General features: G+C 45.4%; 1 protein-coding gene across 1 annotated transcript in view; it reads right to left on the reverse strand.

Moving 5' to 3' along the window:
- Nucleotides 1-11,815: 11,815 nt before the first annotated feature.
- The window catches only part of hmga2 (high mobility group AT-hook 2), a gene marked incomplete at both ends in the record, with an annotated part of 79,516 nt that continues 77,267 nt past the window's right edge, over nt 11,816-14,064 (reverse strand). Inside the window, one exon of the mRNA XM_083632105.1 lies at nt 11,816-11,857. Within this exon, the coding sequence (XP_083488231.1) occupies nt 11,816-11,857 (42 nt within the window). The remainder of the gene's footprint in view (nt 11,858-14,064) is intronic.

A 14,064-nucleotide genomic window follows, 5' to 3' on the forward strand; every position in this document is an offset into this window, starting at 1 on the left:
AAAGTCTTGTTGTTTGAGTTTGAAGAAAAACTGAAGATGCATAATGAGAATTTATACTGCTGAGAAACCTTTTAGTTCAAAGTAAATCTAAGTGACGGTGTAACTCATTCTATTTCAAGATAAGCCTTATCTCCAATCTCATGTTTTTTCTAGTTGTTATTGTAATAACAATTTCCCACAACAGCATGTTTTGTATTTGTGCATTTCAAATAAAATACTACTTTTCCAGTCATATATTGTCATTATTCAAGTTTAAAAAAATATTGTTAAAATCGTATCGTATCGTATCGTTATCGTGAACCCAGTATCGTGATACGTATCGTATCGTGAACTGAGTGTATCGTGACACCCCTACTATATACTATATAGATATAGATATATCTATATATAATCTTAAGATGTTCTCCCTATGCTCTCGGACACCTGAATTTTAAGCAGTATTTAAGGTTGAAAATGAGGTAACAGTAGGCCCTTTTGGAGGTAGTAATGTGTATTCGATTGTACTAGAACATGATATCAAGAAGATCAAAGATCAACTTCATTAAGACTCCCAGAGCTGAAAGCTCATCAACAGTGGCTTCCACACACTTTGAGGTAAAGTCCAATGTTAGCAGATCTCAAAGACCGCTTGGTTGCTTGTTTCTCTTGTAAGATCTGGCAACACTGGTAAAGTCGCCTCGCCAAAAACATCAGCTGGTGGTTTATTGTCTCACTGAACTCAATATACAAATCTCAGAAAAGAAAAGACAAACTTGGCCAATTAGAGTACCACAGGAATCAGTCCGAAGACAAGACTGAGACCCGGATGTTAGCACTTCCGGTTCCCTCATCTCAAAGTCAATGGGATTTTTGCTAAATGCCTGAAATAAGGTCTGTGATGAACAAAAGCGATGGACTTTGTGTTCAGCAAGATAATCTTGACAAATGAGGACCAGTACGCTTCAAAAAGCATAAAAGTGGTCCTCATTTGTGAAGACTATCTTCTGGGGGTGGCCTACAAAGAGACGTCATCCCTGTGGTACTCTTTTAAGCGCCGCCACATGTGCAGCTTGCTGGCCTCATTGGCATCAGCTGATTGGCTGATGGATGGTGTGGTGTCTCAGTGGCATCAGCTGATTGGCTGATGGATGGTGTGGCGTTTGGTCTGCCATCTGTTTCAAAGCCTTACGTTGAAAGCTGCTGCAGCCTAACAGTCACCAGCTCACCCAGGTCCTGTCTGTGGTCTCAACAAGCTCACTTTAAAGCAAAAAACATGCTTGTGCTAGACCTATATACTCGAGCGTCAGCTTGACGAGGGGTCGCCGGGGAGTCCCCAGCAAAATGAGTCAAATTGTGTGATTTCAACGACTAGAAGTTAGCCCAAGGAGAGAATGTAGTGCATATACTTGGTAATAGCTTTCTCTCCTGTTATCTCCCCATCTACATTATATTACGGTATACTTGCGCTGTTTGCGTCAGCTGCGTCGAGTCACATGTTCTGGGAGCTGCACCGGCAGGCTCGCCAGCCGCGGTGCAACGCACGGCGCATTCTGCGTGGGCTTTGACGCTGTAGCATATAAAAGGTTTAACAGCTGCCTGTCTGTGGTCTCAACAAGCTCAGTTTAACAGCTGCCTGCCTGTTTGAGAGAGAGACAGGTCCTGTCTGTGGTCTCAACAAGCTCAGTCTAACAGCTGCCTGCCTGAGAGAGACAGGTCCTGTCTGTGGTCTCAACAAGCTCAGTTTAACAGCTGCCTGCCTGAGAGAGAGACAGGTCCTGTCTGTGGTCTCAACAAGCTCAGTTTAACAGCTGCCTGCCTGAGAGAGAGAGACAGGTCCTGTCTGTGGTCTCAACAAGCTCAGTTTAACAGCTGCCTGCCTGAGAGAGAGAGACAGGTCCTGTCTGTGGTCTCAACAAGCTCAGTCTAACAGCTGCCTGCCTGAGAGAGAGACAGGTCCTGTCTGTGGTCTCAACAAGCTCAGTTTAACAGCTGCCTGCCTGAGAGAGAGACAGGTCCTGTCTGTGGTCTCAACAAGCTCAGTTTAACAGCTGCCTGCCTGAGAGAGAGACAGGTCCTGTCTGTGGTCTCAACAAGCTCAGTTTAACAGCTGCCTGCCTGAGAGAGAGAGACAGGTCCTGTCTGTGGTCTCAACAAGCTCAGTTTAACAGCTGCCTGCCTGTCTGAGAGAGAGACAGGTCCTGTCTGTGGTCTCAACAAGCTCAGTTTAACAGCTGCCTGCCTGAGAGAGAGACAGGTCCTGTCTGTGGTCTCAACAAGCTCAGTCTAACAGCTGCCTGCCTGAGAGAGAGAGACAGGTCCTGTCTGTGGTCTCAACAAGCTCAGTCTAACAGCTGCCTGCCTGAGAGAGAGACAGGTCCTGTCTGTGGTCTCAACAAGCTCAGTTTAACAGCTGCCTGCCTGAGAGAGAGACAGGTCCTGTCTGTGGTCTCAACAAGCTCAGTCTAACAGCTGCCTGCCTGAGAGAGAGACAGGTCCTGTCTGTGGTCTCAACAAGCTCAGTCTAACAGCTGCCTGCCTGAGAGAGACAGGTCCTGTCTGTGGTCTCAACAAGCTCAGTCTAACAGCTGCCTGCCTGAGAGAGAGAGACAGGTCCTGTCTGTGGTCTCAACAAGCTCAGTTTAACAGCTGCCTGCCTGAGAGACAGGTCCTGTCTGTGGTCTCAACAAGCTCAGTTTAACAGCTGCCTGCCTGAGAGAGAGACAGGTCCTGTCTGTGGTCTCAACAAGCTCAGTTTAACAGCTGCCTGCCTGTCTGAGAGAGAGACAGGTCCTGTCTGTGGTCTCAACAAGCTCAGTTTAACAGCTGCCTGCCTGAGAGAGAGACAGGTCCTGTCTGTGGTCTCAACAAGCTCAGTCTAACAGCTGCCTGCCTGAGAGAGAGACAGGTCCTGTCTGTGGTCTCAACAAGCTCAGTCTAACAGCTGCCTGCCTGAGAGAGAGAGCCTCTCTGTTTGGATAAGGTGGATTGTTGGAAATAACTCTACATGGTCATTTTCGTGCATTTCATCCATTTTCATGCTATATATATATATATATATATATATATATATATATATATATATATATATTACAAGGATTCAGTTCTTCTCCCAGAATCTCATTCTTGTCAGGGTGGAAAGCCGCTGAAACATAATTTAGGCTATGGGACACTAAAACTCTCCAGTGAAAGCCTAGTGAAAGTCGGGGCACTTTACACGAGGACGGTTTCCTATGGAAACGGGGAATTATTTTATCGTTAGTGCCTCCCGTTAAGACGGCGACGGCGAATTTGCGCTTAGGAAACGACAGATTTTGAAACCACCCTCTAGAGTGGAATTGTTGGTGACGCTTCCCGCTGAGCGCTCCATGTAATCGTTTAGAAACGATAGTCTTCCCAGAAACTCTGACGTGCCTGCACACACGACACACGCTTGGCAACATTCAGAATTAAGCTACACTGCGGCCGACTTCAGTTACATGTTCATAACGAGCGTTACTGCTGCTGCGAGGAGCCGATGGCTGTACCCGGTCGGCATTTAACGTTAGGCAAGCACATCGACAGTGTTTTCTCACTGCAGCCTACACAGTAGACAGTGTCAGCACAGCCAGCGCTCCCGATCCTCGCTGCTCGTTAAAGATTTCCAAATAGGCTTATTCTGATAAACTGGTCACATCTATGTAACGTTCTCACCTGAAGAATATTACAACTTTAAAACAGTTTGGTTTTTTTTTTTAGCTTGAAAACAGCTTTTTGGCAAGTCTAAAAATTACTATGGTAACCGTAATCTACTTCCGTGTCTAAAACCCAGAAAGACGATTACGGAATGACGTCATGTAGAAGCGTCCGTGGAGTGACGAGCAACGCCCCGTTGACCATCACAATGCCCTGGCATGTACATTACGGCGTTTTAAAAATTCAACAGCGCTCATGTAAACAGGGAGAAGGTGTGAAGGAAAAGGTGTGAAGGAAACGCTATTGTGTCGTTTCTTCCAGAGACTGTCCTCGTGTAAAGGGCCCCTATCTACAAATTTATTAAAAATCGAAATAAAAAAATAAAAAACACAAGCCCACCGTAACTTCAGTTTGATATGACTTACTATAATGTATACTATAAATTTGGGTCATGAAGATGAATGCCAGCGCAAAAAGATAAAAAGATGGATGGACCGATTTGAGATGGGGTTTAGCCTCCACTATAAGCACAGATAGTAGCTACATAGCACAGATAGCACGAGTTAGACAGACTGTTAAACAGGGAGGACCACGGTTCCATACTGGTGAGACTGGTGAGAGCAGCGGACAGGGTGGACCTAGCTTCCTCTGAGGCTCTACCTCTGGCCCAGTTCAGAACACCATGTTAACATGTCAAAGGTATGGTGACAGGTGGAAAATGGTATAATCCATCACTAAGTAAAAAGCATTTTCATATACATCTGGTTTAACCATATAACAAGAAAAGAAAATCACATTTGTGTCAAGTACACAAAACAGCTAATCAAGTATATCAATATCTACTAATTAAAAACAAACAAACAAACAAACAAAAACAAAACATATCCATGAATACAATATACAAAATCCAAACATATCTATTATAAACCTGAAAGTCTTCAACACATTTTGAAGGCGGTTTTCCCCCCAGGGTGGAAATGTAAATGTACTCAGTTGGGAAGTTTGATATCTGAAACAACAATACTTTGAGTATGGATCAGTTGCAGTCCTAATATAGATTCAAACATACATCATTGAAGCTCATACTGAAAGTCATCCGGCAAAATCATTCCTTTTCAAGACTGGAGGTAGGTATTTGTCAATTGATTATTAGTCCATTTTGATCAGTCTGTTTGAGGTACATATATAGGTAGTACATAGCTCAGGAAAAAAAATATTCTTACTATTCAGAGCAAAAAACAAAAACAAAACATTTGTAATAATATCATGTAGTGTCATACAAGCACTTGATCCGTATTAAACCATTGAGTAAATCAGTACAAAATATATATTCAAGTTAACAGTTTGTCAAAACAGAAATCCCAGTTTGTAGAGAATGAAAAGTATGTTTCATTACACATGTTAGATACAACAAACTCATGTTAAGGTGAATGAGAAAAACAGTACTTAATACCTTAGCTGCTTTTGAGTTCTAAGCACGAACAGACCACTGAATTTCGCTTTACCAAGGACATCGATAAAGAAGGAAACACCAGGTAAGTCAGAGTGTGAGCTACACTTTGCATTGTAGTGGATGGGAAGTCCATACCTAGTTTCAACCACATTCTACTATATGGCAATAACACCGTTACATTTCACTTAGTAAAACAAACTCCAAACATTAGCCACATACGGTAGAAGGCATTTGAAACCAAAGGGCACTTGGGAGAGTGCATAGCTCTGCTGCCACGGCGTGGTGGTGTTACGTGAATCTGTATCTGACTTTTCCTGATTTTAGATTCCTGATTTCACCTGAATCGAACAAAACAGTTGCAGACAAGTTGCCCTTCCACCATGAAAAGGCAACAACTGGCATGACATCACGATAACCAGAGACATTGGACTGTAGAGACGGCTCAACTTCGAGTCACTTCCTGAATCTGTGTCATGTGGATTTTGCCACTGCCACGCCCCTTTAGGAGACTAGCAGCAGGTCCTGAGTCTACTGGAGTCAATGGGACGAGTGAACGTGAAACAGATTATGACAGATTATTATTTTGCCCCATGGTCATCAACGTAAATATGTCTCAGCAACACACTCTCACAAGATTTGGCAACAGGAGCTAACGTTAGCAGGTAGCGATTAGCTCAAGCTACATGTGAAGTTCACAGATGTAGTCGCTAAATCTGGGGTTGGAAAAATATATAATAAATATCTTAGTTACAACTAGATTTACCTATCAAGGGGCAGTTTTGTGTTCATATGTGTGGTGTGTGTGGTGTGTGTGTGTGTGTGTGTGTGTGTGTGTGTGTGTAGTTTTGGGAAATCAGGATCTCTAGCTCAATTAGCTTGCTAGGTCAGCAGAACACTTCAAGGGGAGAGGTGACCACATGTATTTAGGAGACCAGAAGAGTACCACTTTATTGGTGTAGCCTGGAATGAGGATCTCTATAGTCCATCATCTCTGCTATAACGTACGTACAGTATTAAGTTGCAATGACATCATCAATGTCTTACTGCCTTCCTGTGCATTGCTTGTGTGTGTGTGTGTGTGTGTGTGTGTGTGTGTGTGTGTGTGTGTGTGTGTGGAGCAGCAGCGTGCACTTCTTGAGCTGGTTTTCTGGTTGTGCTAAGACAGAGGTAGTTTGAAATGATGAGGAGATATTTGCATATCATCAGGTTTGGTAGAAGACCTTAAATGGATTAAGGTAAGGCTGCCTGGAGTTACAGTGCGAGGCGAGTCTTCCCATGTCACGCTGCCACACGAGGTCATGTGTGCTGTGTTTCTGTGGTTGTTCTTCTTGTGTCATGAGGTCATGTGTGCTGTGTTTCTGTGGTTGTTCTTCTTGTGTCATGAGGTCATGTGTGCTGTGTTTCTGTGGTTGTTCTTCTTGTGTCATGAGGTCATGTGTGCTGTGTTTCTGTGGTTTCTCTTCTTGTGTCATGAGGTCATGTGTGATGTGTTTCTGTGGTTGTTCTTCTTGTGTCATGAGGTCATGTGTGCTGTGTTTCTGTGGTTGTTCTTCTTGTGTCATGAGGTCATGTGTGCTGTGTTTCTGTGGTTTCTCTTCTTGTGTCATGAGGTCATGTGTGATGTGTTTCTGTGGTTTCTCTTCTTGTGTCATGAGGTCATGTGTGATGTGTTTCTGTGGTTTCTCTTCTTGTGTCATGAGGTCATGTGTGATGTGTTTCTGTGGTTGTTCTTCTTGTGTCATGAGGTCATGTGTGCTGTGTTTCTGTGGTTGTTCTTCTTGTGTCATGAGGTCATGTGTGATGTGTTTCTGTGGTTTCTCTTCTTGTGTCATGAGGTCATGTGTGCTGTGTTTCTGTGGTTGTTCTTCTTGTGTCATGAGGTCATGTGTGCTGTGTTTCTGTGGTTTCTCTTCTTGTGTCATGAGGTCATGTGTGATGTGTTTCTGTGGTTGTTCTTCTTGTGTCATGAGGTCATGTGTGCTGTGTTTCTGTGGTTGTTCTTCTTGTGTCATGAGGTCATGTGTGCTGTGTTTCTGTGGTTTCTCTTCTTGTGTCATGAGGTCATGTGTGATGTGTTTCTGTGGTTTCTCTTCTTGTGTCATGAGGTCATGTGTGATGTGTTTCTGTGGTTTCTCTTCTTGTGTCATGAGGTCATGTGTGATGTGTTTCTGTGGTTGTTCTTCTTGTGTCATGAGGTCATGTGTGCTGTGTTTCTGTGGTTGTTCTTCTTGTGTCATGAGGTCATGTGTGATGTGTTTCTGTGGTTTCTCTTCTTGTGTCATGAGGTCATGTGTGCTGTGTTTCTGTGGTTGTTCTTCTTGTGTCATGAGGTCATGTGTGCTGTGTTTCTGTGGTTGTTCTTCTTGTGTCATGAGGTCATGTGTGCTGTGTTTCTGTGGTTTCTCTTCTTGTGTCATGAGGTCATGTGTGCTGTGTTTCTGTGGTTTCTCTTCTTGTGTCATGAGGTCATGTGTGCTGTGTTTCTGTGGTTTCTGTTCTTGTGTCATGAGGTCATGTGTGCTGTGTTTCTGTGGTTTCTCTTCTTGTGTCATGAGGTCATGTGTGCTGTGTTTCTGTGGTTTCTCTTCTTGTGTCATGAGGTCATGTGTGCTGTGTTTCTGTGGTTGTTCTTCTTGTGTCATGAGGTCATGTGTGCTGTGTTTCTGTGGTTGTTCTTCTTGTGTCATGAGGTCATGTGTGATGTGTTTCTGTGTTTCTTCTTCTTGTGTCATGAGGTCATGTGTGATGTGTTTCTGTGGTTTCTGTTCTTGTGTCATGAGGTCATGTGTGATGTGTTTCTGTGGTTTCTGTTCTTGTGTCATGAGGTCATGTGTGCTGTGTTTCTGTGGTTTCTCTTCTTGTGTCATGAGGTCATGTGTGCTGTGTTTCTGTGTTTCTCTTCTTGTGTCATGAGGTCATGTGTGCTGTGTTTCTGTGGTTTCTCTTCTTGTGTCATGATGTCATGTGTGCTGTGTTTCTGTGGTTGTTCTTCTTGTGTCATGAGGTCATGTGTGCTGTGTTTCTGTGGTTGTTCTTCTTGTGTCATGAGGTCATGTGTGCTGTGTTTCTGTGGTTGTTCTTCTTGTGTCATGAGGTCATGTGTGATGTGTTTCTGTGTTTCTTCTTCTTGTGTCATGAGGTCATGTGTGCTGTGTTTCTGTGTTTCTTCTTCTTGTGTCATGAGGTCATGTGTGATGTGTTTCTGTGGTTTCTCTTCTTGTGTCATGAGGTCATGTGTGCTGTGTTTCTGTGGTTGTTCTTCTTGTGTCATGAGGTCATGTGTGCTGTGTTTCTGTGTTTCTTCTTCTTGTGTCATGAGGTCATGTGTGATGTGTTTCTGTGTTTCTTCTTCTTGTGTCATGAGGTCATGTGTGATGTGTTTCTGTGTTTCTTCTTCTTGTGTCATGAGGTCATGTGTGCTGTGTTTCTGTGGTTTCTCTTCTTGTGTCATGAGGTCATGTGTGCTGTGTTTCTGTGGTTTCTCTTCTTGTGTCATGAGGTCATGTGTGCTGTGTTTCTGTGGTTTCTCTTCTTGTGTCATGATGTCATGTGTGCTGTGTTTCTGTGGTTTCTCTTCTTGTGTCATGATGTCATGTGTGCTGTGTTTCTGTGGTTTCTCTTCTTGTGTCATGAGGTCATGTGTGCTGTGTTTCTGTGGTTCTTCTTCTTGTGTCATGAGGTCATGTGTGATGTGTTTCTGTGGTTTCTCTTCTTGTGTCATGATGTCATGTGTGCTGTGTTTCTGTGTTTCTTCTTCTTGTGTCATGAGGTCATCTGTGCTGTGTTTCTGTGGTTTCTGTTCTTGAGGTTGGTTTTGTGAGGCAGACCGATTTGGTCGGTGGATTTCTTTGCAGTGTGATATAAATGATATGGAGTCTAGGTTTTAAAGCTATGTTGCACAAAGAAAAGAAAAAATAATAACATAAAATGAACAAACCTATGTACATGAGTTGGTTAATCAGGTGCCATTCTGAAGAAATGATATACAGTAGTTTGATGCAGTTTGTAACTATTTGGGGATGTGGAATATCTATGGGGAAATCGATAGAGGTTATCTCCATCTCTAGATACACAAAGTTGGGTTTTGCCACCAAAGACAGGGAGAGCAAAGCAAATCATATCCTGACGTCCGCATCCTTATGGCATACAGTATATGCATGAAACCGCCCAGGGTCAGGGAAGTTGGCCCTAGTGTGTCACTAGTAAAACTTTTTAAATACATACTTTGGACATTGTTGTACTCTTTTTATTATCAACTTGTACTTTTCTACCCCTGCACTGTTGATTTCCTGACAATTAAGTAAAAAAAAAGGTGAACTAATGGTTATTGTTAGGGTTAGATTTAGGAAACTAAACTAAAGGTTTTGGTAGTTAAATAAGATGAACTTTCACTGAAAATGCCCAGTGTTCCAGTTCAAGTCTGAGTCACCAAAGTCGAGTCCCCAATTACCCGAGTCCAATTCCCAGTCTGGATTGACCGAACATGAGCGTGAATCCGCATGTAGGTGGAAACACACGTGCCTGCCCTTGCACAAAATGTTGTCATTGTATTAATATAGCTATCAATGTTTTATGCCAAATTATTAGTCCTCGTCTCCAACTTACGAGTCTGAATGCATGAATGCTCGAGTCCAAGTCGAGTCACAAGTCCTGAAAATGAGTCGAGGACTCGGACTCGACTACACCACTAGTCTGAGGTCATTGTATTATTTGGCCCAATCATCACGATCCACAGATTTGTGCTCATCTAAGAGAAGCGGCTGACACCATAACGTGTAAGAAGACTAAAGGAGGCTGGACGGGCGACACCTCTTTTCAAATTTAAAAGACAACGTATGGAGAAACAATCTCATACTGAAAACTATGTAAGAACTGATACAAACAATTTCAGCTCTTTCAAAAACAACCGTTTAGGAAGTTTTTGAAGAATCCTTTTTTGTACTCAAGGGCTTTGGGCCAACATGATGGATACACCACTGACCTGAGGACAGCTCTGTGTTTCTCCCTGTCTTTGGTGGTCCAACACTGGGTTTGGGGTGTGGGGGGGGGGTGTAGTGTGTCTGTTTTAGAGCCAACGGTTGACATCTTGGAACAGCAGCCATGTGTTTGACGTTTTTGAATGACAAAACCAGACTGTTTCAGTTTCTTTTCTGCCGTCAATGCCTGGAGAATCGGTCAACAAAGGAGGGGTGTGTCAAAGTATGTGTGTGTAAGTGAGAGAGAGAGAGAGAGAGAGAGAGAGAGAGAGAGAGAGAGAGAGAGACCACAGTGGCACTGTCTGTGCATCTTGACCTAACATAGATGCTGCCCTGCTAATGAAGTCACTCATTTACTGAGCCCCAAATCCCAAAATAAAGACCCAATAAAAGGAGAAACGGACATGGTGGCAATAATTGAACTGAAATGAAACCGAGCGAAGTCAAAAGTGGATAGCCAAAAAGTCAAAAATAAGTGGTCAAGGCAGTCTTTCTTTCTTTTCCCTGTGTTGGAGCTGACAGCTGGTGAGGAGCTGACAGCTGGTGAGGAGCTGACAGCTGGTGAGGAGCTGAGAGCTGGTGAGGAGCTGACAGCTGGTGAGGAGTTGACAGCTGGTGAGGAGCTGACAGCTGGTGAGGAGCTGACAGCTAGTGAGGAGCTGACAGCTGGTGTGGAGCTGACAGCTAGTGAGGAGCTGACAGCTGGTGAGGAGCTGAGAGCTGGTGAGGACCTGACAGCTGGTGTGGAGCTGACAGCTAGTGAGGAGCTGAGAGCTGGTGAGGAGCTGACAGCTGGTGAGGACCTGACAGCTGGTGTGGAGCTGACAGCTAGTGAGGAGCTGACAGCTGGTGAGGAGCTGACAGCTGGTGTGGAGCTGACAGCTGGTGAGGACCTGACAGCTGGTGAGGAGCTGACAGCTAGTGAGGAGCTGACAGCTGGTGAGGACCTGACAGCTGGTGTGGAGCTGACAGCTAGTGAGGAGCTGAGAGCTGGTGAGGAGCTGACAGCTGGTGAGGACCTGACAGCTGGTGTGGAGCTGACAGCTAGTGAGGAGCTGACAGCTGGTGAGGAGCTGACAGCTGGTGTGGAGCTGACAGCTGGTGAGGAGCTGACAGCTGGTGAGGAGCTGAGAGCTGGTGAGGAGCTGACAGCTGGTGAGGAGCTGAGAGCTGGTGAGGAGCTGGTGAGGAGCTGACAGCTGGTGTGGAGCTGACAGCTGGTGAGGAGCTGACAGCTGGTGTGGAGCTGACAGCTGGTGAGGAGCTGACAGCTGGTGAGGAGCTGACAGCTGGTGTGGAGCTGACAGCTGGTGAGGAGCTGACAGCTAGTGAGGAGCTGACAGCTGGTGAGGAGCTGACAGCTGGTGAGGAGCTGACAGCTGGTGAGGAGCTGACAGCTAGTGAGGAGCTGACAGCTGGTGTGGAGCTGACAGCTGGTGAGGAGCTGACAGCTAGTGAGGAGCTGACAGCTGGTGAGGAGCTGACAGCTGGTGAGGAGCTGACAGCTGGTGAGGAGCTGACAGCTAGTGAGGAGCTGACAGCTGGTGAGGAGCTGACAGCTAGTGAGGAGCTGACAGCTGGTGAGGAGCTGAGAGCTGGTGAGGAGCTGACAGCTGGTGAGGAGCTGACAGCTGGTGTGGAGCTGACAGCTTGTGAGGAGCTGACAGCTGGTGAGGAGCTGACAGCTGGTGAGGAGCTGAGAGCTGGTGAGGTAGAGGGTTCACGCTGTGGGAGCTTAGTCCTCCTCTGGGGACTCCTCAGCCTCATCTTCATCTTCCTGCAACAAGAAACAAGCTCAGCGTTACCAGACATACAACAATGATCATATTTGTACGACAATGTCTGTACAATGGATGATCAATAATGCCAGAATTCCTATAATCTATGACAAATTCAGCATTTTTCGACACTTAGTATTAGTAGCTGTAATCAGTCTGCTATCGGATAGTAAAATACGGATGCTTCGTCTGTGTTTACACAGCTCTTTTCACCTAACGTCTATCCAGCCAATCGTGCTTGTTGTGATGATGAACGTGAGTCATGATTGGCTGGCTCGTGAACGTGAGTCATGATTGGCTGGCTCGTGCTGCATGGGTCGAGGTCGGAAGTAACCCTGGCGCGTTAAAACCAAAACAGAGCAGAAGAAGAGAAGAGTCGAGTTGAGAAAAAGTCGAGTTGAGAAAAAGTCATGTTTTTCCGCAACGCAAAAGTCTACAGCACAATGCTGCAGAGAATGCCGGCAAAGGACCAGCTCGACACAGCAGTGAAAACAGCAGAGGTGTGTTGTGTGTTAATTAATACACAGGACAAGATGTTACTATCCCCAAAATCCGAGGAAAAACACATGTAGGAGCCCAATCCAGAATAAAACAAGCTAACAGGCTAACAAACTAATAAACAAGACACAAATCACCAGTTACCTACCCTAGCCAACAGCAGTATGAAGCATGTCATTGGGGTTTTCAAGTGGGCACCTTCCTTCACCGATGTTTCGTTAAGTTAGGCCCACGACACCTCAAGAAGACTTAACGGTGTAATCCAGCGTCCTGGAAACACCCCCCTCCATGCTACCACCGCACAACTGCTACTCTTAATCTATCTCTCGATTGTACATATCTCTCGAATATCTCTCGAATTGAACATACAATTGAACAACAATAAAGTTCTTATTCGCGGGGGGTTTCCAGCCTCATGAAGAGGTGGCTGGCAGTTGGGAAGAAACTGCCCTGACGAGAGGTTCTGGTTCTGCCAGACTTCAGTCTTCTGCCAAGGGAGAGAGCCTCAAAGAGTTGGTAGCCTGGGTGAGAGGGGTCGGCCATCATTTTCCGGGACCGCTTCAGCATCCTGGCAGTGTGTAGGTCCTGAAGGGATGGCAGGCTGCAACCGCTCACCTTTTCAGCACAGCGCATGTTGCACTACAGTCTGGAGATGTATTTGAGGAGAAAAAAGGTAAAATACTAATTTTGATGTTAAGAGTTCCCAAAACTCAAGATTCAAGAATCCTTTGAATAGCCATAGTGAGTAATCAGATTACAAATGAGGAATTGGACTTAGTGCAGTATGCAGCACAGCGATCACATCAATAGCAGAAGATGAAGCAAACAGAAAACAATTTCAAATTATTCATTATAAAGTGCAAAGTAAATAAAAGTCCTTTAATGTCCATGTCGTTGCAGAGCCGGTTGTGCTCAGGGGGAGGGGATTGACACATTCTTCTGAGACCGCTTTAGCATCCTGGCAGTGTGTGTAGGTCCTCAGGAGATGGTAGGCTGCAACCGACCACCTTTTCAGTGCGGCAGGAGATGCACTGCAGTCTGGAGATGTCCTTGTGGGCAGAGGCAGCATACCAGACGGCGATGGAGGAGGTGAGGATGGGCTCTCTGTTGGAGGTGTAGAAAAGTCCCAATTGGCACGTTGACCTTCCTTAGCCGAAGAAAAGTCCTTCGCTGAAGAACGTCCATCCTCTGTTGTGCCTTCTGAGAGCTTTGATGCTCCACTCCCATTTCAGGTCCTGGCTGATGATTGAACCCAGGAAGTGAAAGCACTCCACAGTGTTGACTGGGGAGTCACCCCAGGCAGGGGAAGGTGGGGCTGTGTTCTTCCTGTAGTCCACAACTCCCCTCTATTCCTACTACAACTGCAGATGACCACCGTGAAACAACACAACAGAGAAGAAAACACCTCCCTCATGGCTTTTCAGATTTCATTTTCCACATGGCTTCATGTTATTCAGGGAGGCTAACTGACACAATTGATAACCCTCTTCCTTTCCCAGCCAGGCCCGTCAGGCCCGTGGCCGTGCAGCCATTCAGCCCAAAGCCTGACTCAAGCTCCATTCATTAGTGCTGCAGACACTTTAGCTGAGGAGGGCCGGATAGATGCTACCATGTGTGACATGGGTAAATGAGAGCACAAAGAGAGAGAGAAAGGGAGAGTGAGTGAGTGAGAGAGAGAGAGGGAGAGAGGGTGAGAGAGAGTGAAGGG

This window comes from Poromitra crassiceps, assembly GCF_964638095.1.
Source record: "Poromitra crassiceps genome assembly, chromosome: 2".
Taxonomy (NCBI): domain Eukaryota; kingdom Metazoa; phylum Chordata; class Actinopteri; order Beryciformes; family Melamphaidae; genus Poromitra; species Poromitra crassiceps.